Below are 21,408 nucleotides of genomic sequence, written 5' to 3'. Positions count from 1 at the left end.
ATATGGGGGAGGGGGGATATGGGGAGGCGGGATATGGGGAGGGGAGAATATGGGGGAGGGGGGATATGGGGGATATGGGGGGGATATGGGAGGGGGGATATGGGGGAGGGGGGATATGGGGAGGGGGATATGGGGAGGGGGGATATGGGGGAGGGGGGATATGGGGGAGGGGGATATGGGGGAGGGGGGATATGGGGAGGGGGGATATGGGGAGGCTCACCCTGCCTTCTCTGACGAGGTCGTTTACCTTCTTGTGGCACTGGGTGCCTGTCCGTGGTGTCAGGGCCACAGCGGTGACGGCCTCTGCCACTTCCCTCCACAGACGCCGGCTGTGGCGTGGGGCAACTCTGCGGCCATGCCCGGGATACAGGGCGTCCCTCCTCTGCTCCACTGCGTCCAGGAGCGCCTCCATATCCCGTGACTCGAACCTCGGGGCTGAGCGGCGGCCAGCCATCCAGTCGGGTGTTGCGGTCGGGTGTTCCGGTCGGGTGGGGGGAGCAGCGCGGCCTTATGAGCCGTCACGCCGTGCGGCGCGTATGACGCTGCACGGCATCAACCACGTGCACAAGCGCGGATCCCGTTACATCGCTGCTAGCCCATTTCGGGCCGGAGACTTTCGACCCATTTTTCCGACGTGACGCAAGTCGGATTTGCGCCGTTTTTTGCGCCGATCGGCGGACTTTGCGCCGATAACGGAGAATTTCGCCCATATTTCAGGATTCTTTTTAAAGGTTTGTTTTTACATTGACAATGCTGCATCAAGAACTTTGGAACAATTTCTTCTCCCCTTTTACTCTGATCTAGTGGCTCGGCTGGTTTAGCACAGGACTAAATAGCTGGTTTTTAAAGCAGACCAAGGCAGGCCAACAGCGCGGGTTCAATTCCCGTACCAGCCTCCCCGGACAGGCGCTGGAATGTGGCGACCAGGGGCTTTCATGGTCACTTCATTTGAAGTCTGCTTGTGACAATAAGCGATTTGCATTTCATTTCATTTCCACTCTCAATCACATTGTGTACTTGGCCTGCCCTGGCACAGTGCCAATGCTGCCTGGGACGAGGCCTGCAAGTGCAGACAACCCATCAGTTTCCCCCCCCCCCCCCGGCAACGCTCTATGGAGAAAGGCCTGCCCCCTTCCCCCATAGGTCTAGTTTAAGTTTCAAGCTCCTATCTGGAACATAAGAGGTCCACACTCACGCTACACCAGTCCAATGCACAATTTGCTGTGCCCGTGGTCACCATGCATTTAAAGTTAGTAACACCAGGTTGGACTGCAGTAGTTCAAGGCGGCGGCTCGCCACCACCGTTTCAAGTGTAGATAGTGAGATGGACAACAAATGTTGCCCTTTCCAGCGGTGCCCACATCCCGCGACAGAATTTTAAAATGCAATGCTCCTTCTCAGCTGCACAGATGTGCGGCCGCACTGCAATCTGGGATGCAGCACGCAGTGCAATAAATGAGAAGGAAAATCAGTGGGGTGCAAAATGTCAGAGTGAAACCAGAGTTTGAAGCACCAAATTACGTCATTGACTAACAGAAGAGTTCATTTTCTGACAGAGCATGTTCGAGTGGCAATTAATTAAAGACTCCAGTGGGAATAGATCGCAAACTAGGAAAGGCAGTTATGTCAGCCCATAAAGTAGATTTAGGATCATGACCTAGCTGCCAATCATGAACCCTAACATGGAGAGACTAATTTAAAGATCGCATTACGTTTGTATTTTGTGGCAGGAACATTGCACTAAACATACAAGCCTGCTCATTGCAAACATATATTTGCTGACGGCGATATGGGCTGCTGACGGTGGCTAGATCCTTAAGATTATATTACGCCTGTGCAACATTAGTCTGTAATCTTTATCAGCAGATGTTTAATAAATCCTGTTAGATGAACAGAGGCAGTGTAATAAGGAATTTATGACCCTGTGATAACATCAGTATGAGAGGAACACAATCTCTCTCCCCAGTGCAGCATGCAGGTGTTCCACAGCAGGAGGAATACACAATCCCCTGTAAAAGGCTGAATCGAACAGAGCGATGGGTGGTATAGAGTTTTGTGAGGTTCGAGTTTCGAGTGAGGTTCGTCATTGATTTAGTGATTTAGAAAGATTCTAATTGCACTGACCCAGCACAGTCCATGGAAAACGTGCAGCCCTGACGATGACAGATGGTGAAGTGGCTCAACAATATTACACTGACATAGAACTGAGGAATGAAATGTCCACAGTGGAAAAAAAATCGTATACGTGGCTGTAACTGATCCAATAATTATTTCATCTTGGCTTTTATTTTTCCAGGATGACAGTGATTTTTCACCTGGCAGAGTTGAACAGAGGCTCTTGTGACAAGAAACAAAATACCGATTTGTTCTCCGTATTGCTAAAAAAAAAAAATCATCATTCTAGTTTTTAAAAGGCTTGAGTTTTTAAAAAACATTTATTTCATGGGATGTGGCCGTCTCTGGTTAGGCCAACATTTCTAGCCCATCCCTTATGACTCTTGGGAAAAGTGGTGGTGAGCTGCCTTCTTGAACCACTGCAGTCCATGTGGTGTAGGTATACCCATAGCGCAGTTAGGGAGGGAGTTCCAGGGTTTTGACCTAGCGACAGTGAAGAAACAGCAATATTTGTCCAAGTCAGGATGGTGTGCAGCTGAGAGAGGAACTTGCAATGGCGATGTTCTCATGCATCTGCTGCCCTTGTCCTTCGAGCTGGTAAAGATCGTGGGTTGAGAACCACTTATGTTTGCGGCTCGCAGTTTCGGTGCAATGAGTTCTCAATCTAATAGGTCAGGAACTGGTGCCAAAGGGGTTTCCCCCAAAAGTTGCTGAGGAGAGTGAGGTCAGCTGACCGTCTTGGTGTGCTTCCTGGGCAAAACATAAGCAGCACTGGCAGAAATTGGAGCACATAATCTCTCCTCTCTCTCTCTCCCTCTCTCGGGCAAGGGTGAAAAATAACCATTCATCATTGTCTTGGTGAAAACTGCTCTCACACAGTGTGGAGAACGGAACGCTAAGTTTATTGTACATGTCAGGTGAACCTTAACAACTCGTTGTTGACTGCAAACTTGTGAGTAATGAGATCTCCTGATTAACTGGGATGTCATCAGGAACGAGGGCTTGTAGTTTATGGTTTGAGAAATCTGGGCATTTTTCATTAGAATTATTGAGACTAAGGGTTGACCCGATAGGAAGGAAGCAATACAGAGGGAATATCTTTGGGTCTGTGTCTGAATGTACTGGACCACCATATAGAGAGAATTGGGAAGTCAGAGCTCCAGCTCAGAACAAACAATGCCACTGTCCCTCTTGGAAAATCACAAGAGAATGTAACGAAGGGCGGCATGTGGCGCAGTGGTTAGCACTGGGACTGCGGCGCTGAGGACCCGGGTTCGAATCCCGGCCCTGGGTCACTGTCTGCGTGGAGTTTGCACATTCTCCCCGTGTCTGCGTGGGTTTCACCCCCACAACCCAAAGATGTACAGGGTAGGTGGATTGGCCACGCTAAATTGCCCCTTAATTGGAAAAGAGAAATAATTGGCTACTCTAAATTTAAGAAAAAAGAAAATGTAACAATATATTTCCACCCTACATTACAACGGAGAGTAAATTTCAAAATTATTTCATTGGCTAGAAAGCACTGTGGGTCATCGAAGGCTTTGGCGGGACTGGAGGATCCCGTCGGAGACCAATGACGAGCCACCTCTGCGGTCGGAAAACACACCAAGGGGGTGGGGGGGTCCTGGCCAATGGGTCATTTTCTTTTTGCCTGTTCAATATCTCACATGACTCCAGTCCCACAGAATACAAAGGCAAGGAAGTAATGCCGAACTTGTGAAACACTGGCATTGAAGCATTGTGACAGAGAGGATGTGACACCAAGTAGCTCGGCGGAGGGGCGCAGAGGATGTTGAAGTTGCAAACTGTTGTGACTGTGGGTGAAGAGAGGGATGAAATCGGCGGCAAGAACACTGAGCTTGTGTCAGAGGTCAAAGCTTTGATCGCGTGACCATTCAGCTGGCAACTCACATAGGTTAGTTACCTACAACACCGCAACTTGCAGTTTTATACCACCTTTCATGGTAAAATGTCCAAGATGCTTCACAGGAAGTATCTAGCAAATGTATCAGTGATACTGGATAGGAAGGGGTTTGTCTGGCATGTACTTACATAAAAAAATTGTTTTGATGAAAGTAGTAGGCACTATGCTTTCAGTGACTTCAAAGCTGCAGGGTTGGCAATCAAAGAGCCAGTTATCTTTCCTCTGCCATTGCCAACAGGAGGGAGTTGCAAGATTTTGACTCCGTGACAGTGAAGGAGCAGCAATATATTTCCAAGTCAGGATGGTGAATGGCATGGAGGGCAACTTTCAGGTGGTGGTGTTTCCATGTGTTTGCTGCCCTTGACCTTCTGCATGGTGGTTGTCTTGGGTTTGGAAGGTGCCACCTAAGGAGCCTTGGTGAGTCCCTGCAGTGCATCTTGTGCTGCACACTGCTGCCGGTGGAGGGAGTGAATGTTTGTGGATGGGGTGCCAATTAAGCGGGCTGCTTTGTCCTGGATGGTGTTGAGCTTCTTGAGTGCTGTTGGAGCTGCACTCATCCAGGCTAGAGGAAAGTGTATTCCATCATACTTCTGAGATGGTGGACAGGCTTAGACGAGTCAGGAGGTGAGCTAAACGCCGCAGGATTTGCAGCCTCTGACGTGCTCTTCTAGCCACAGTATTTATATCTCTGCCTGTGCAGCTGACTCTTCGGGAAGCCAGGAGGTAACAGGTGGAAATTCAAGGTGGAGTTTTAGATCTTCATGAGTTCCTGGATACTTGAAGAAATGAATTCAAGTGACGAATGGCTCAGTGATGTGAACTGACTGACACATAGAGCATTATAGCCGAGAAACAGGCCAATCATCCCGACAGGTCTATGCTGGTGTTCGTGCTCCACACCAACCTCGTCCCATTTTAATTGATTGCACCCTATCAACATATCCTTCTGTTCATTTCTCTCTCGTATAGCAGTCCCTTAAATTTGATCACTCTCCGTGTGTGTGGAACATGCTGAGATGATAAGGTGTTGTGCAAATGCGCAGCCTTTTCCTTTATTTTGACACAGCAAGTACAAGTTCTGTGCCAGTGCATGTGCCAGCTCAAGCTTCAGAGATGGATGAGCAACTGGATGAATGAAGCCCAATCGTCAAGGAAAAAGAATTGCCGCATGGAGCTGGAAAAATCCTTGGGCTGGATTCTCCCAAAATGAGGCTAAGTGTTGACGCCGTCGTGAAATCCGTTGAGTTTCACGACGGCGTCATCGGGCCCTCTGGTGGAGCTATTCAAAAGCCCACTAGGGGCTAGCACAGGCGTATTGTGCAATGCCTGACTGAACACCCGCCGATTCGCTGGTTCCGTCATTGACGCGACGCCACGGCTGAACTTAATATTTCTGCCCCCCATACACAGCATTGCAGGCAAGATGGGCCCCAGGAGAGAAGCGCCGCAATTTCGGGACAGCGAACTCGAGACCCTCCTAGATGCCGTGGAGGAGAGGAGGCTCATACTGTACCCCGGGCCGGGACGGAGGCAGCAGCTGCCATCGTTCACCGTGCCTGGGCAGAGGTGGCAGCCGCCGTCAGCACCGTCGGGGTGGCAGGCCGGATTGCAGAAAGAAGCTGCACAACCTCCTCAGGGCAGCCAGGGTGAGTACCCAGCACTGTGCCCCGGCACCAACCACCTACCCCCACACACATGTGACCTGCCCCCCCCCCCCCCCCCCAGGGGGGGCGGTCGGACCCCTACCCTGACCCACATGGCTGCACCCGCCCATGCCAGCCGCAATGGCCAGGTACCCTGTGCACGAATGCCAACAGAGGCCCTACCCATGGGCTGCATGCGCCCTGCCGTCTAACACTGTTGCTGTTTGTGTTTGCCACCCCACCCCCCACCCCCCAGGAAAAGTCCGCACATAGCCGCCGGGAGCGGGAGAAGACCGGGGAGAGCGGGGGGACTGGAAGACCTGCGTCCCCTCACCGTGGTCGAGCAGAGGGCACTAGACATTGTCGGAGGGCCAGAGGAGAGGGAGGTTGCTGATGCGGAGGTCGGAGGCGCGCCACCAAGTGAGACCCCCTGCCTGGTTGCCGGGGAGGTGGGGGGGGGGGGGCGTCCCTTGAACATGCCGGGGATCACAGATTGGGCCAGTATAAAGGAGTCATGCACACTGCCCGGGTAACGAGCGCAGATGTGCAGGATCCTCAGCTGATGGTCACAGACCACCTTAATGTTCATGGAGTGGTACCCTTTCCTGTTTGTGAACAGCGGCCTGTTCTCCGCCGGTGGCCGTAGGGCCACATGCACCCCATTGATCACCCCCTGGACCCAGGGCTCCCAGCGACAGCAACAAAGTCTCATTCTGGTGAGCGAGGTCCACAGTGTACTGGATGTAGCAGTCCGCCAGGGCATATAGGGCGTCAGTGATGGCACAAATGCACCTGTGTGCCGATGCCTGGGAGATGCCGGACAGGTCCCCAGTCGGCGACTGGAATGACCCCTTGGCATAAAGGTTCAGGCGACCATCACTTTGACATCCACCAGTAGCGGGTGTCCTCTCCAACTCCCATGCGTTGCCAGGTGTGCCACCATGTGGCAGATGTGACCGACAGTCTCCCAGCTCATCCGCAGTCTCCTCCTGCATGCCAGGTCCGGGACTTCCTCAAAGGATATGTGGCGCCGGTACACGCCGGGCCTCATCTGGCGCCTCCTTGGCACCACCACATGCTCCTCCTCCTCGTCCTGTTCCTCCACCACCTCCCCAACCTGTCAGGCAGGCAGCCCTCCAGCCTCAGTGGCTGCCACCTGCCCCTCTGTGGACGCTCCTTCGCTGCAGCCTCCGCCTCCCCGACTGATCGGCCTGTCTCCCTCCCCTTCCCCTCACCTCCTCGGCCCTGGCAGGTCCCCCTCACTAAGAAAGCACGGCCGGTATCCGTTACGGGAGCCCGGGGTCCCTCCACGTCAACTCCTACCTCCTCTCGCAGTTGCCTCAGCAACAAGCTGGTATCACGATTTTTTATAGGTGGCTGGAACCAAGTCGTCGGGAAATCGGCCCATCCCGCCCGCTGAATTGCTGAGGCCCTGGAGAATCGGTTGTCGGGCCGGATAATGAGATTCTCCGGGCTGCGCGGCAGGCGCCGCGATTTCGTTAGGTTGGGTGGTCTGGAGAATCCAAAATCGCGTGAAACCGGCATCAACCCCGATTCCGGCGTCGGAGCCGATTCTCCGGCCGATCGCGTTTCGCGATTTCGGCGCGATGTCTCGGAGAATCCAGCCCCTGAACCTTCATCACAAAAGTACCAAAAACCCAACCAAGGTTCAGGCGGTGAGGTGAACAATGTTATAAAAAACAACTTAACAATAAGGGAACAAAATAACCACAAAGAAATGCAGATGTTTGGAGAGATGCTTAGTGCCCAGCAGAACACCTGCCCCATCAGATAGCATGTCAGCAGGTAATGTGAGGAATTATCATTTGGGCCAGATTAACCAGGGATGAGATTCTGCTACTAATGAACAGTGATTAATGTATATAATACTGAACCAACATACCACTCCATCAAGGAAAAGTGGAACAATTTACTTCACAACCGGGTTCATTGAAAGCTGCAACAATTTGAACGCAATACTAGGGAGATTCAGCCTGAAATGGCCAAGAGATTAATGTCTACAACCAGCTGTAAGCATAATATGGGGCTGATGTTTCTGTAGAATTGCAAAGAAATGCTAAAGTCACACTTAATTTTGTAAAGTATTGGGAATTCCCTCATATGCTGATTTAATGAGCAAAATGAATCCTTTCTGATGCAGCGCTGTTCATTGTTAATGCCATGTTAATTACATTGTTAAGGTTAATGTGGGCGGCACGGTAGCACAGCAGTTAGCACTGTTGCCTCACAGCGGCAGGGTCCCAGGTTCGATTCCTGGCTTGGGTCACTGTCTATGCGGAGTCTGCACGTTCTTCCTGTGTCTGCGTGGGTTTCCTCCGGGGGTTCCGGTTTCCTCCCACAAGTCCCGAAAGACGTGCTGTTAGGTAATTTGGACATTCTGAATTCTCCCTCTGTGTACCCGAACAGGCGCCGGAATGTGGCGACCAAGGGCTTTTCACAGTAACTTCACTGCAGTGTTAATGTAAGCCTACTTGTGGCAATAAAGTTTATTTTAATAAAGAGAAATGGGTGATGGGTATTAATTGCCATCGATGTCAAACATTCAGCTGCTTCAGCTTTTAGGCACTACAACTACGGAGCTAAATGCCGGCACAAACTGAATATAAATAGGGATTTCCGTTGACAAAAGCAAATTACTGCGGATGCTGGAATCGGAAAAAAAATAAAAATGCTGGACAATCGCAGCAGTTGTGACAGCATCTGTGGAGAGAGAACGGAGCCAATGTTTCGAGTCTGGGTGACTCTTTGGGCATTTGGTTTAGTTACAGTGCCCCATTAGGGCTGTCACCCCTTCTCATTCAATGATTTTCCTTTAATTTATTGATTTTTTTTTGTCTTATCAAAGGGGAATATAAATAGGGGACCCCGTACATGGGGTGGTGTAGTGGACATCCAGAGGCCCGGCAGTGTCCCACCAGGGGCTGTCACCCCCTTTCATTAGTTTTATTGGTCATTTGTTTTATTCAAAACAGTATAAATAGGAGATAGCTGGGACACTGGATTGCTTGGGAGGAGAGCTGCGAGACTAGACACTGAATAAGCTCTCAATAAAGAAAAGCTCTGTGTCTTAGTTTCAGCTTCATCAACACGCTTGGATCTTAGTAACATACACTTGCTAAATGTTGTTATTTGAACACTGTTTGCTGTACTGCATTCAGCAAAACATGATTCATACGAGAAATATGATAGCGCCAGAGTTGTCATTCCCTGACCTGCCTGATTCCATAATAATCCATTCTCGAGCTTTGAATGCTGACTTCATAACACTGGAAAGAAATCAAAACTACAGACCCACAGCTTGCACCTGTGTTGGCCAGCCTTGGGTCAAGATGTGATCATTTGAAAATCTCATGGGTCACTGAAAAGCTTAGTCACCAGGTGTGCACCTGGCTACGTGGCACCCATTAAGCAAGCTGCAATAAGGCTTGAAGGAATCGGTCAGCAGTTAGTGCAATCAAGGCACAGGGCAGTTGGAGACTGTCGCAAAACATGCACACATATTTAAGGTTCATGACCACATGAGTCGGGCACTCCTCCTTTCCCCCTCCATTTAAATATTTGGCCATAAATGACGACACCATTATCAAAAGTCTGGCCGGTCCTTTGGAACAGCTTAAATTTATTTTGATGTTGTTTTGAACAAGGAACAATACTCACTTATTGTTGTTTCCAAGGTTTCTGTGCCTTCTTCTTCTGTTGTTTCAGCCTCCTCATCCTCGTCCACCTCCTCCTCCTCTTCCTCTTCATTGTCATCTTCCACCCATCTACCTGGTATTAAACCTGCCAAGTCATAGGAGTTACACAATGGCCCCACAATGTGTGTGATGAAGGATTCCTGAAGCTTAGCCAGCTGAGGGGCTGAGCGATCCATGAATGGACTGATGGGAAGCCCAAGGCTCGACTCCTCATCACCCTGCACATCAAAGTAAAATCAGTTAGGGATTCTAGAATGACTTTACCCCGAGTTCCTAATTTCCTCTCTCTTCCTCTCTGAGGGAACATCGCCAGTGCAATTTTTGAACATGGCTACAGTGTGCACAATTGACAGGAGGAGTGGCAGCCCTTTGCCTAAGCTTTGATGACGGGACCTCCTAAACCAATAACATCCAGCAGCTGGAAACACAAAGGCAGAAAGTATATGGGAACATCACTACTTGCAGCCCCCCCTCCCAAGTCACGCACCATTCTGACCTATACACTTATTCATTGTTTCATGATGGCCAAGTCAAAATCATGGACTTCCTTACTTTAACAGTACAGTGGGAGCACTTCCAGCGCAAGGACTACAGCAATTTAATAAGGCAGCTCACCCACCGCCTTCTCAAGGGCCATTATGGATGGGCAATAAATTCTGTGTAAAACAACACTGGGTTGGGTTGGTTTTCCTGACGGATACTCTACGAGATGCCAGGCATGCACATTTGATCACTTCTGTGGTTGCGGAGTGAGCCATGTGGCTAATATTCCAGTTTGGGGTCATGAATATGGTCTGGACACCTTCTCGGCTTCTGGTAGAACCCCCCACCACCACCACTGGGAAAAAGCTGGACCTAAGGCTGTGGCTGGAGTCCAACAACCGAAAGTCCTAAAGAACGAAGATCCATTTTCAAAAAGATAATCCAAGGAAATAATCTTAATTCCAGCCAAACTCCCACCTTTTGAGATCCTGCGTAAATCCCACCGTTTGTTTTTGAAAACCACTCAGTATGGGTACTCCACAAGTGATCGAGGGGGAAAATATGACAGGTGATTGGGAATGCCGCCTTTCCACTTCATTTGCATAACAATGATGGACATGTGCTGACTGTGGCCGTATGGCCAGTGCTGCTCACATGAAAATCCTCTGGAAAAAGAGGCAAGGAGCTGCCTCATTACATTTTCTATCATCTGACTGACCAGTATTTGGTGCAAAAACATGCCTCCTGCAGAATTGTTATGCATGTTCATAACATGTAGAATTAGAATGTATAGGAATGTTCAGGTGTCAGGTGAACCTCTCGCATTTTTTGATCTATGACTTCCTGATCAAGTACTAGTAACTAGCAGTGGTGCTCGCCAGCTGGGGCACTGGTGAAATAACTAGGGGGTGGGGGGTGGGTGTCAACAAGCTTGTCCAATCATTTAAATGCATGAGTAGCAATTTAAATCTGCGGCTGTTACATCTCAAGCAGTGAATGCCACTCCCTACTAGGCGTGTTCAAGGGAACATGTCCTACAATGTGGTTCTACAATACTGATCTTCAAAGAGACCCTATGCCTCCTGTGTGACTGATCGCTGGCACAAAACAAGTGGAACCAAATACAAGCGATTCATTCATCCATTTATTGCACATTCGCTAACCTGCTCGTAAAACTCATTAACGATGCCTTCAGTCCATTTTAAGTGCAGCTCCTTGCATTTGGCCGGTCCATTGATGTCAGCGAGCTTAATACACATTTGACAAACTAGCAAGCGATCGTTTTCATTTGCCCAGTCAATTCCTGGTCCGACCTCCTCATTGACCTGGAAGTGTTTATAATAAGAAGAGCAAACAATTACAAAATTGAATCAGGTTGACGGAGTATCAAGAATGATGGGAGTAGCTGAGCGAGTTTTCTTGAGAAGAATAGGCCATTGTTCTTATTCATGCTTAGAATACGATTTGTAGAATAAAGGATGAAGCAGTGTGTATCACTAAAGGGATGGGCGGTGCGGTAGGACAGTGGTTAGCACAGTTGCTTCTCAGCACCAAGGTCCCAGGTTCGAATGCCACTTGGGTCACTGTCTGTGCGGAGTCTGCACGTTCTCCCCGTGTCTGCGGGGTTTCCGCTGGTTTCTGATGTGTTGGGTGTTCTGTATCACAAACAGGTCACCAACACTGGAAGTTGTGCAACTCTATTTTATTATAAGGTTAACTATATTAACATACTTGAACCAGCTTTAACTGTTGACCTTTGACTCGTCCTAACCAGGTGATGCACTCAGCACATGGTGAATGTCTGTGTTGCAGGCTGTGAGCTCTGTGCTCCGAGCTGGCTGCTACTAGAATGAGCGGGAACTCTCCTGTCCCCTGTCTTTATAGTGCGTGTGCTCTCACTGGTGATTGGCTGCGGTGTTGTGTATGCTGATTGGTCCCACTGCATGTCCATCAGTGTGTGTGTGTGTGTGTGTCGGCACCATAATATACTGGTGTATATTATGACAATTTCCTCCCACAAGTCCCAAAAGGCGTGCCGTTAGGTGAATTAGACATTCTGAATTCTCCCTCCGTGTACCCGAACAGGCACTGGAGTGTGGCGACTGGGGGATTTTCACAGTAACTTCATTGCAGTTTTGATCCGTGGTTGATTAATGAATATGTGTCTTTAAGGCAAGCAGCCTGTATCTTTAATTAAAGTCCTAGAGACTGTACTGGTTTAAACAGGAGTTGCAGACTGATCGGCACTAGTGAGAGAGATTGGTTGGGACTCGGTTTGATTGATTTGGCCGGTGGCCAATCAATTGGCCTAAAGGGGTTGTGCTCTACCCGGTAACAGGTGGAAATTGGATCCTACCCCATTGGGATGCTTTTCAGAGACCCAAAGTTCCAGTTTGATGCTGGCAGCCCCGAGGAAGGTCCTGCTATCCTCCCCTCTCTCTTTTCTCCCCCAAAAGCCGTGTGGGCTATGTTTCTGAACTGGCAGAGAGCCTGGATGAATCTATTTACAAGAGAACCATTACAGGTTGTGCAAGCAAAATCCAGAACCGACCAACTCTGTCTCCAGAATGGCAAAGGTAAAATCGACCAACTTCCTCTCCAGAAAGATAGAGACCATGGGCGAAATTCTCCCCCAACGGCGGGATGCCCGCCGACTGGCGCCAAAGCCGGAGCAAATCAGACGGGCATCGCGCCGGCAAAAAGGTGCGGAAGTCTCCGCATCTTTGGCGGCCTAGCCCCAACATTGAGGGGCTAGGCCGACGCCGGAGGGATTTCCGCCCCGCCAGCTGGCGGAAATGGCGTTTGTTGCCCCGCCAGCTGGCGCGGAAATGCGGCGCATGCGCGGGAGCGTCAGCGGCCGCCGAAAGTTTCCCGCGCATGCGCAGTGGGGAGAGTCTCTTCCGCCTCCGCCATGGTGGAGGCCGTAGCGGAGGCGGAAGGGAAAGAGTGCCCCCACGGCACAGGCCCGCCCGCGGATCGGTGGGCCCCGATCGCGGGCCAGGCCACCGTGGGGGCACCCCCTGGGGTCAGATCGCCCCGCGCCCCCCCCCAGGACCCCGGAGCCCGCCCACGCTGCCTGGTCCCGCCGGTAAATACCAGGTTTGATTTACGTCGGCGGGACAGGCAGTTTCTGGGCGGGACTTCGGCCCATCCGGGCCGGAGAATCCAGCGGGGGGTCCCGCCAACCGGCGCGGCTGGATTCCCGCCCCCGCCCAATCTCCGGGAGCGGAGACTTCGGCGGGGGCGGGGGCGGGATTCACGGCGGCCAACGGCCATTCTCCGACCCGGCGGGGGGTCGGAGAATGACGCCCCTGAACATGAACTGAAAGCAAAGTTTGTACAGAATTAAGGCCTCTCCAGAAAACTGTGAGTACTGCATTTGTAAACTACAGAGAATCTGAATGAATGAATCTACAGAAAAGATCATTCGAGGCTGCAAGCCTGCAGTGAAGAAAAGTGTGCTTAGCACCATCATCTGAAACAAAGACTTTTCCTTCCTTTCAGTTATGGGGTGGGATTCTCCCCTACCCGGCGGGGCGGGCGGTCCCGGCGCCGAGGAGTGGCGTGAACCACTCAGGGGCCGAGGAGTGGCCGCACCTTCAGGGGCTAGGCCGGCGCCGACGGGGTTGGTGCCGCGCCAACAGGCACCAAAAGGCCTCTGCCGGCCAGCGCGAGTTGGCGCATGCGGGGAGCGGCAGCGTCTGCTGGCATCATCCCAGCGCATGCGCAGGGGGGGTTCGTCTCCGCACCGGCCATGGCGGAGGTCCACAGCAGCCGGTGCGGAGGGAAAGAATGCCCCCATGGCACAGGTGGGCCCAGATCGTGGGCCAGGCCACCGTGGGGGCATACCCCGGGACCAGATCCCCCAGCGACCCCCGAGGACCCTGGAGGCCGCCCGCAGAGTCAGGTCCCGCCGGTAAGTACCAGGTCTAATTTACCTTCTCCAGGGCAATTAGGGGTGGGCAACAAATGCTGGCCTAGCCAGTGACACCCACATCCCATGAATGAATAAAAACAAAACTTTTAGAATCATAGAATTTACAGTGCAGAAGGAGGCCAATCAGCCCATCGAGTCTGCACCGGCTCTTTGAAAGAGCACCCTACCTAAGCCCACACCTCCACCCTATCCCCATAACACAGTAACCCCACCCAACACTAAGGGCAATTTTGGACACTAAGGGCAATTTAGCATGGCCAATCCACCTAACCTGCACATCTTTGGACTGTGGGAGGAAACCGGAGCACCCGGAGGAAACCCACGCACACACGGGGAGAACGTGCAGACTCCACACAGACAGTGACCCAAGCCGGGAATCAAACCTGGGACTCTGGCGCTGTGAAGCAATTATGCTAACCACCATGCTACTGTGCTGCCCAAAGTATGCTGAAAGAAACTATAGGGTGACTGGACACTGTGGGGAAGTATCGTTAGTTGAGAACAGGTTAATATGTGTTTTCTCTTCCAATAATGATAAAGCAGATTTAAGCAACTCCTGATCCATTAGTCTTACTTCAGATCCATGTTAAATAATGCAAGCAATCGTCGGGATTTAATTTAAAAGATCATCTTTACATCAATAAGTCAACACAAGGACCACATCCTTCCTGACCAAACAGTTGGGTTTCTTAAGGAAGTAACACCTTGAGTGGACTGTGAATAGCGCATTGATATCTAGTAACTAGATTTCCAAAGGTTGTTTGACGTGATTAGCTGTTGGCTAAGCTTAAAGTGGTGGGATTCACAGCAAATGTTGGAAATGGGCAATGAAATGCCTGAAGACAGTTAGAGAAGTTATGCTAGTATGATGTGATATATTGAAAGGGCTGCCTCAGTGCTCAGTGTTAGGACCACAACTATTTGCACCTTACATAATGACCCCAATTCAGAAATGAGTCAAACTCGAAGACGAGGAAAAGCACCGGGAATAGAGGTGGCAATGTCAAAAATGCGGAATGTGTTGGATAAAATATTTCAGTGGTCAATTCAATGAGAACAAATGTGGAGTACTGCACATGGAAAGGAAAAATAGAGCTTATGGAGCTGAAAGAGGCCAAGGAGCCTTAAATGTCCAATCAATACAGAGCAGAAATCAACACAGCCAACAGAATGTTGAACTATGAAGACACAAAAATAAAACGTAAGTTGGAGGAAGTCATGGTCAAACTGTACAGACTAGATTTCGAGTACTGTATCCAGCTCTGGTCACTTACAGATAAGGGCAATATTCAAGTGCTGGGTGCAGTGTCCAAGGTTTCAGTTATGCATGAGTGAGGCAGTGGTGTCGTGGTATTGTCACTAGCCTAGTAATTCAGAGACCTAGCGTAATGCTCCGAGCTCCTGGGTTTGAATCCCACCGCAGCAGATGGATGAAATTTCAAATCAATAAACAAGTCTAGAAGTAAAAGTCGAATGATGACTATGAAACCATCTGGTTCACTAATGCCCTCAGCGGGCAGTTAGAATGGAGTTGCAAGCCACTCAGTTCAAGGGCAATTAGGGATGGGCTACAAATGCTGGCCCAGCCAGCGATGCCCGCATCCCATGAACAAATTTTTTAAAGAATTCTCAACCTTGAAAGGTAGCATCTGAAAGGTGAGGTTACAGAGGTACCTGTAAAAGCTAAATTACTTTAAACCAAATTGCGATTATAGGACAATGGCTTGAAGGTAATAAAAGAAAGAATTTATTCTAACATCAGCAAATTCATCCTCATACAAAGGGCGTTTGAACACATTGGATGGACTCTTGGATGAAGTACTGGAGTCAAAAACAATCAAATCATTAAGATACTATTGGTTGCTAAAATCAAGGATTTTAAATTCGCTCTTGAGGAGCTAAGAGAGGTAATTACCCTGTGATCACTGATTTGTCACTGATGTGTCATTCAATGAAGGCAATCCTCGTTTTAGGATGTCAACATCGATCTATCAAAAGCCGTGACTAATGAATTCAGATTAATCAGATTACCTTGGCATTGAACTCAGCGAGAAAGTCAAAGTGTTTCTTCAGATCCGTAGCTAGAATGGCCTCGATCACAAGAAATCGAAATCGCTTGAATTCAACATGGTCCAAGTTGACCAAAAAGTTGTAGTCCTGCTGTGACATGAAAAGGTTCCAGGCTGAGGCTGCATGGTGGTTCTCCAACACCGAACGGTCATTGTAGAGAACAGCCTGCAATGAAGCACAACTGAGGTTAGGTACTGAGTAGGTCTGTAGACTGTGAATGAAGGTGAAGACGAACTCCATGCCAGGACTTTAACACATTGTCTAGGCCAGCACTGAATATTACAAAAGACAAGAATGAACATATAAAACATAGCATGGAAAGTAAGCAGGATGTCCTTGAGCTTGGCTTATAACCTGTTTTTTTTTGCTATTTGCAACATTGTCTGTTTGATCAATGTCACGTCAGAAGGTAGGTTTGGTCCCAGATCTCAGTCGAATTAAGAACACAATCAGGAGCAAGAGTAGACCATTGCTGTGGTCTTGGCAAATCTTCTTCCTCAACCCCACTCATTGCTTGCTCCCCATATCTCTTGATTCCTTGAGAAATCAAAAATCTATCTCTCTTTGATTATACTCTAATCTCTGGGTTAGCGAATTCCAAAGCTCACAGCCTGTGAGTGATGAAATTTCTCCTTATCTCAGTGCTAAAGGGGCTTTGCCCCATGTGTTCCCTCAGTGTCTATCCTGTCATGCCCCTTCAGAATCTGGTTTTGTTTCAATACGATTGTCTCTCATTCTTTTAAACTCCAGAGGGTTTAGACGCTATTTTTGATCATAGGACAACCCTCCCAATCCAGAAACCATTCTAGTGAACCTTCGCTGTAATGCCAAGAAGAAGTTGTGATATTTGACTAAATTTTAAAAATATATATATTTCTTTATTCTCCTCCTTTTTCGCATTTTCTCCCAAATTTACACCCACCAACAATAAACAATAATTAGTAATAAACAGTAATCAGTAACAAATATGTCAATCCCCATATCGATAACAACGATCCCATCCTTCCACCAAACCCAAAACATTTGCCTACATGTTCAGACAAACAAATGACAAAAAGTAATCAGGAATCACCCATGGCCACCATTAACACCCACAGCCCCCCTCCCCCCAACCCTTCCACCCCCCCCCCCCCCAACTAATGTTCGATGTTATCCAGTTCTTGAAAGTGCATAATGAATAATGCCCATGAATTGTAGAACCCTTCCATCCTTCCCCTCAGTTCAAACTTAACCTTCTCAAGAGTCAAGAATTCCAACAGGTCCCCCCGCCACGCCTGGGCACAGTGTTGACAGGCTGCTCTCCAACCCATCAGGATCCGCCTTCGGGTGATCAACGAGGCGAAGGCTACAGCATCTGCCTCCGCACCCGTTTCCAACCCTGGCTGGTCCAACACCTCGAATATGGCCTCCCGGGGGCCTGGGTCCAGTTTCACGTGCACCACTTTAGAAATTATCCTAAAAACCTCCTTCCAGTAATCCTCTAGCTTTGGACAGGACCAAAACATATGAACGTGGTTAGCGGGCCCCCCCCCCCCGCAACGTTCACACACATCTTCTACTCCCTCAAAGATTCGGCTCATCCTCGCCCTCGTGAGGTGTGCTCTGTATACCACCTTCAGCTGTATCAGCCCCAACCTCGCGCACGAGGTGGAGGCCTTCACTCTCCGGAACACCTCACACCAGAACCCCTCCTCCATATCCTGATATTTGACTAAATTAACCATACTTTAATTGGCAGTTGTGGTTGAGATTTGCAAAAAATATCCAAACCAGGAACAGCACCGATAGTCGAAACGAAATACGGAATGCTCTTGCTTTGGGCAGGTACAGAGACTCACCGAACATGCATTGCAACATGCACTGCAAAGGCCAAAAGGCTTTTAAAACCAATGTAACCAGTTAAAGGCTGTATGGATTTTGCTTTTAGAGATAATGATTGGTCTGTGATTGAAAATAACAATTCCAAAGTCATAGAGTATTTAGTAAGAGGTCAGGGCTGTAAATTGGGCTGAACCCAATAAACAGACGCACTTCATAGCTGTGTTGTTTTGACGATTTCATGTCTCGATAAGCATGCAAAGTATATGGAGACGTAATGTCTGTCCTGAAAAGTTAAAGAATGACACCGCAAAGATTAAAGATTGGCGTGACTGATATGTTCAAAAATGTGGACTCAGCCATCTTTAGTGGCTGGCAGAACGATTCAAACTAATGTCGATTGATGATTGTCAGAGTTGCTCTTTTGAAATATAGAGAAACTAACTCGATATGAAGTTATGGGGCAGGATATTCCGACCTGTTCCCACCAACGCCGACACCCTGCCGGGTTACTTAGTGGCGGAGGGTGCAAACAACGGGTAGCCCCATTAACAACGGCGGGACCAGAGGATCCTGCCACCAGCCAATGGTGGGCCACCTCTGCAAAGCATGCTGTGGTGGTGGGTGGGTGTGTGGTGGTGGTGGTGGTGGGGGGGGGGGGGTGCTGTGGATGAACTCGAGGATTGTTGAATTATCTTGTGATACTGAAACATGTGAAACCAAGAAAGAATGTCATTGTTTTGTGTACTCAAATTACCAAAGGAAATTTAAAACTGATGTACAACATCAGGGAGGACTCTCTAACATCTTCTTTGAACAAAGGATTAGATGGCTCAGTAGACAATTGTAACTTAACTTAAGGCGGATTTTGATAGGGCAGTAGGAATCTGCCATTGAAACATCCTGCCCACTGTGGAAAGAAGGTATAAAAACCATTGCAAGGAGTGATTTGGTGGATCACTAGGCAATTGGAGCAATTGCTAAAGAACAAGGTTGACAGTTGGTGACCACTTGTTGGGTGATCTTATGTGTAAATCGCTGCAATGTATTTTTCACTACTTGCTGTATTGCTTTGTTAAATGGTATTCATACCAAACTTAATAAAGACATTAGTGTTTAATGTGCCAGGGGTGGAAAGTTATTTATGACTTACACATCTCCAAGACATGTATATCCATTCTCAGACATGGAAGCCAGAATTGCACACAGTATTCCAGATGTGGGGCGAAATCAAACGGCCTTGTCGCGTTCGGCTCGATCACGTGATGAGGCCGTCAAATCTCGAAGAGGCTTCTCATGAAATTTGCAGTGCTTGGAACGCCTCAAGAAATTGACAATGTGGTTGATAACATTTGGTGAACTGAGCCATAAGCATTAATTTTACATTTGTAAAGTTTTGCTGAAGACTCCAAAATATTTCACCTTTACCTTGTGTCCGTCCCCATTTTCAATTTGGACTACGTAAAACATTTTAAAAGTGATTTTATTTCAGTGCTTTTAGAGTCTGCGTTTGCAGGTCTGTGAAAATCTTTTACTATGTTCAGCTGCTTTTACAATCTGCATTGGAGGCCTGACCTGCCCGAGTGACAGACTGTATCTTCAGAATTTCTGTAATAATCTGTGGTTCATCTCAGAAGAGTAAAGGCAGAACATTCTGACAGTTCAGCATCAATCCCCATCACCACCACCCCCACAAAATCCTGCGCTATGGTTGTACGCTTCCCTTGGAGAATGGGGTTAAGTAGTGATACACGGGCTGACTAACAGTCTGATCATCCATGATGCAATTGCCCCATTCCATAGTTGTAAATATAATTTCTAATAGCCGAAATATTGGTTAGTTCTGCAATATGGGAGGGTTCTATAGACTTTCACAGCACATACGAATGAGGGAAGGCCAACCACACTCACTAAATGTGAGCATCCCTCTGGGTATCAATCCAGAGTCAGACCCTGAGTTCTATTGTGCAGGCGTTCTCTCAAAGCTGGAGGGTCAGGGACTTCCGGTGGCATGGGCGAGCAGGGCGGCCGCAGCAACAAGAGCTCCCGCCGGTGGCTGCGATTCGCGGCGATTTCGGTGTGGTGTACCTGGCGAAGTTGAGAGTAACATGTAATGCCATAGACTTATATTTTGAGACAGCGGAGGCGGCTGAGGCGTTCGTGAGGGCAGAAGGCTTGGGACAGACGTGAAGAGCGGAACTGGAAGAGAGACTGTGGACTGTGTTTGAGCGGCTGGAAAATGTACAAACGCTAAAACTTTCTTTTTACTGATTTGTCTTGAAATTTACTTCTCTTTGCATTGTTACAGAGTTCCAGTTAATGGCGTTCTGTGTTGCGATGGTTAAATGTTATGTTAGTGAATTGTAGGGGTTGGATTGTTGGGTTTGTTTTGGGGTTTCTTTCTCAGGGACTGGGTGGAAGGGGGCGAGAGTTCTTGGTGGGGGGAGCCACCCGCGCTAGCTAACTAAAGTCAGTTATGAACGGAGGTGAGGTGAGAGGAGGACTGCGGACGTTGGAGCCTGGATAGCAGGCTTCAATCGGCCTACGAAGCGAGCAAGAGGGGGTGGAGGGATGGATGTTGGGGGATGTTTTTGTAGGGGGGGTTCTTGGGAGGGGGGGGGAAGGGGTTCGATGTTAACAATGGACAGGGGCGGGTCAGGCTTATGGGGCAGGGCCCGGTGGTATGGTGATGCTGGATAAGAAAGGTTGGGGGGGGGGGGGGGGGTGAGAGACCCCCAGTAAGGATAATCACGTGGAACGTGAGAGGGCTAGAAGGTCCGGTCAAGAGGTCAAGGGTGCTTGCACATCTTAAAGGTTTGAAAGCCGATGTAGCAATGCTGCAGGAGACTCACTTGAGGGTGAAGGACCAGGTGAGACTTAAAAAGGGCTGGGTTAGCCAAGTGTTTCACTCCAGATTTGATGGAAGGGCTCGAGGGGTAGTGGTGCTGGTCAGCAAAAGGGTACGCTTCCAGATGGAGAAGGTGGTGGCAGATCAGGGGGGTAGATATGTGATTGTGGCAGGGGCACTGGAGGGGAGATTAGTGGCGCTGTTAAGTGTCTCTGGTCCAAATTGGGACGATGTGGATTCGCGAGGAAGGTGTTTGGGGCTATTCCCGACTTGGACACGCATGAGCTGATTGTGGGGGGGGGGGGGGCTGGAACTTGGTGCAGGAGCCAAGGTTGGACAGATCACGGCCGCGCTCGCTGATCCCATCAGGGGGGGGGGGGCACTGGCTGGGCTAATGGTGGAAATGGGAGGGGTGGACCCTTGGAGGTTCCTGCACCCAAGGGAACAGGAGTATTCGTTTTTTTTCAGCGGTCCATAAGGTATACTCGCGGATCGACGTTTTTGTGTGGGGAAGGCTTTGCTGGCTGGAGTCAAGGGGTCGGAATACTCTGCAATTGCAGTGTCAGATCACGCTTCACATTGGGTGGATATGGTGCTGGAGAAGGGGGCAGCGCAGAGACCGGGGTGGAAACTGGATGTGGGGCTTTTGGGGAACCAAGTGTTCTGTGAGAAAATTGAAAAGGTAATTAAGGAATATGTAGGTTTCAATTGTATGGGTGAGGTGTCGAAGGCAGTCGTCTGGGAGGCTCTAAAGGCGGTGGTGAGAGGTGAGGTAATTTTGTTTAAGGCCAGGGTGGATAAAGAGGAGAGGTTGGCGTGGCAGAGGGTAATAGATGAGATGTTGGAGGTAGATA

General features: G+C 49.2%; 1 protein-coding gene across 2 annotated transcripts in view; it reads right to left on the bottom strand.

Annotated features, from left to right (window-relative positions):
* The window catches only part of pde3a (phosphodiesterase 3A, cGMP-inhibited), a 645,056-nt gene that overhangs the window by 16,656 nt on the left and 606,992 nt on the right, over window positions 1-21,408 (bottom strand). For both annotated transcript variants that reach the window (XM_072471756.1, XM_072471758.1), the window contains exons 13-15: window positions 15,850-16,053; window positions 11,045-11,206; window positions 9,361-9,616 (exon numbers count right to left, since the gene is read on the bottom strand). In XM_072471756.1, the coding sequence (XP_072327857.1) occupies window positions 9,361-9,616; window positions 11,045-11,206; window positions 15,850-16,053 (622 nt within the window). The remainder of the gene's footprint in view (window positions 1-9,360; window positions 9,617-11,044; window positions 11,207-15,849; window positions 16,054-21,408) is intronic.

The sequence above is a fragment of the Scyliorhinus torazame genome, chromosome 13 (assembly GCF_047496885.1).
Source record: "Scyliorhinus torazame isolate Kashiwa2021f chromosome 13, sScyTor2.1, whole genome shotgun sequence".
Lineage (NCBI taxonomy): Eukaryota > Metazoa > Chordata > Chondrichthyes > Carcharhiniformes > Scyliorhinidae > Scyliorhinus > Scyliorhinus torazame.
Note: the sequence above shows the minus strand (reverse complement) of the source record. Positions and strands in the feature narration are given on the sequence as shown.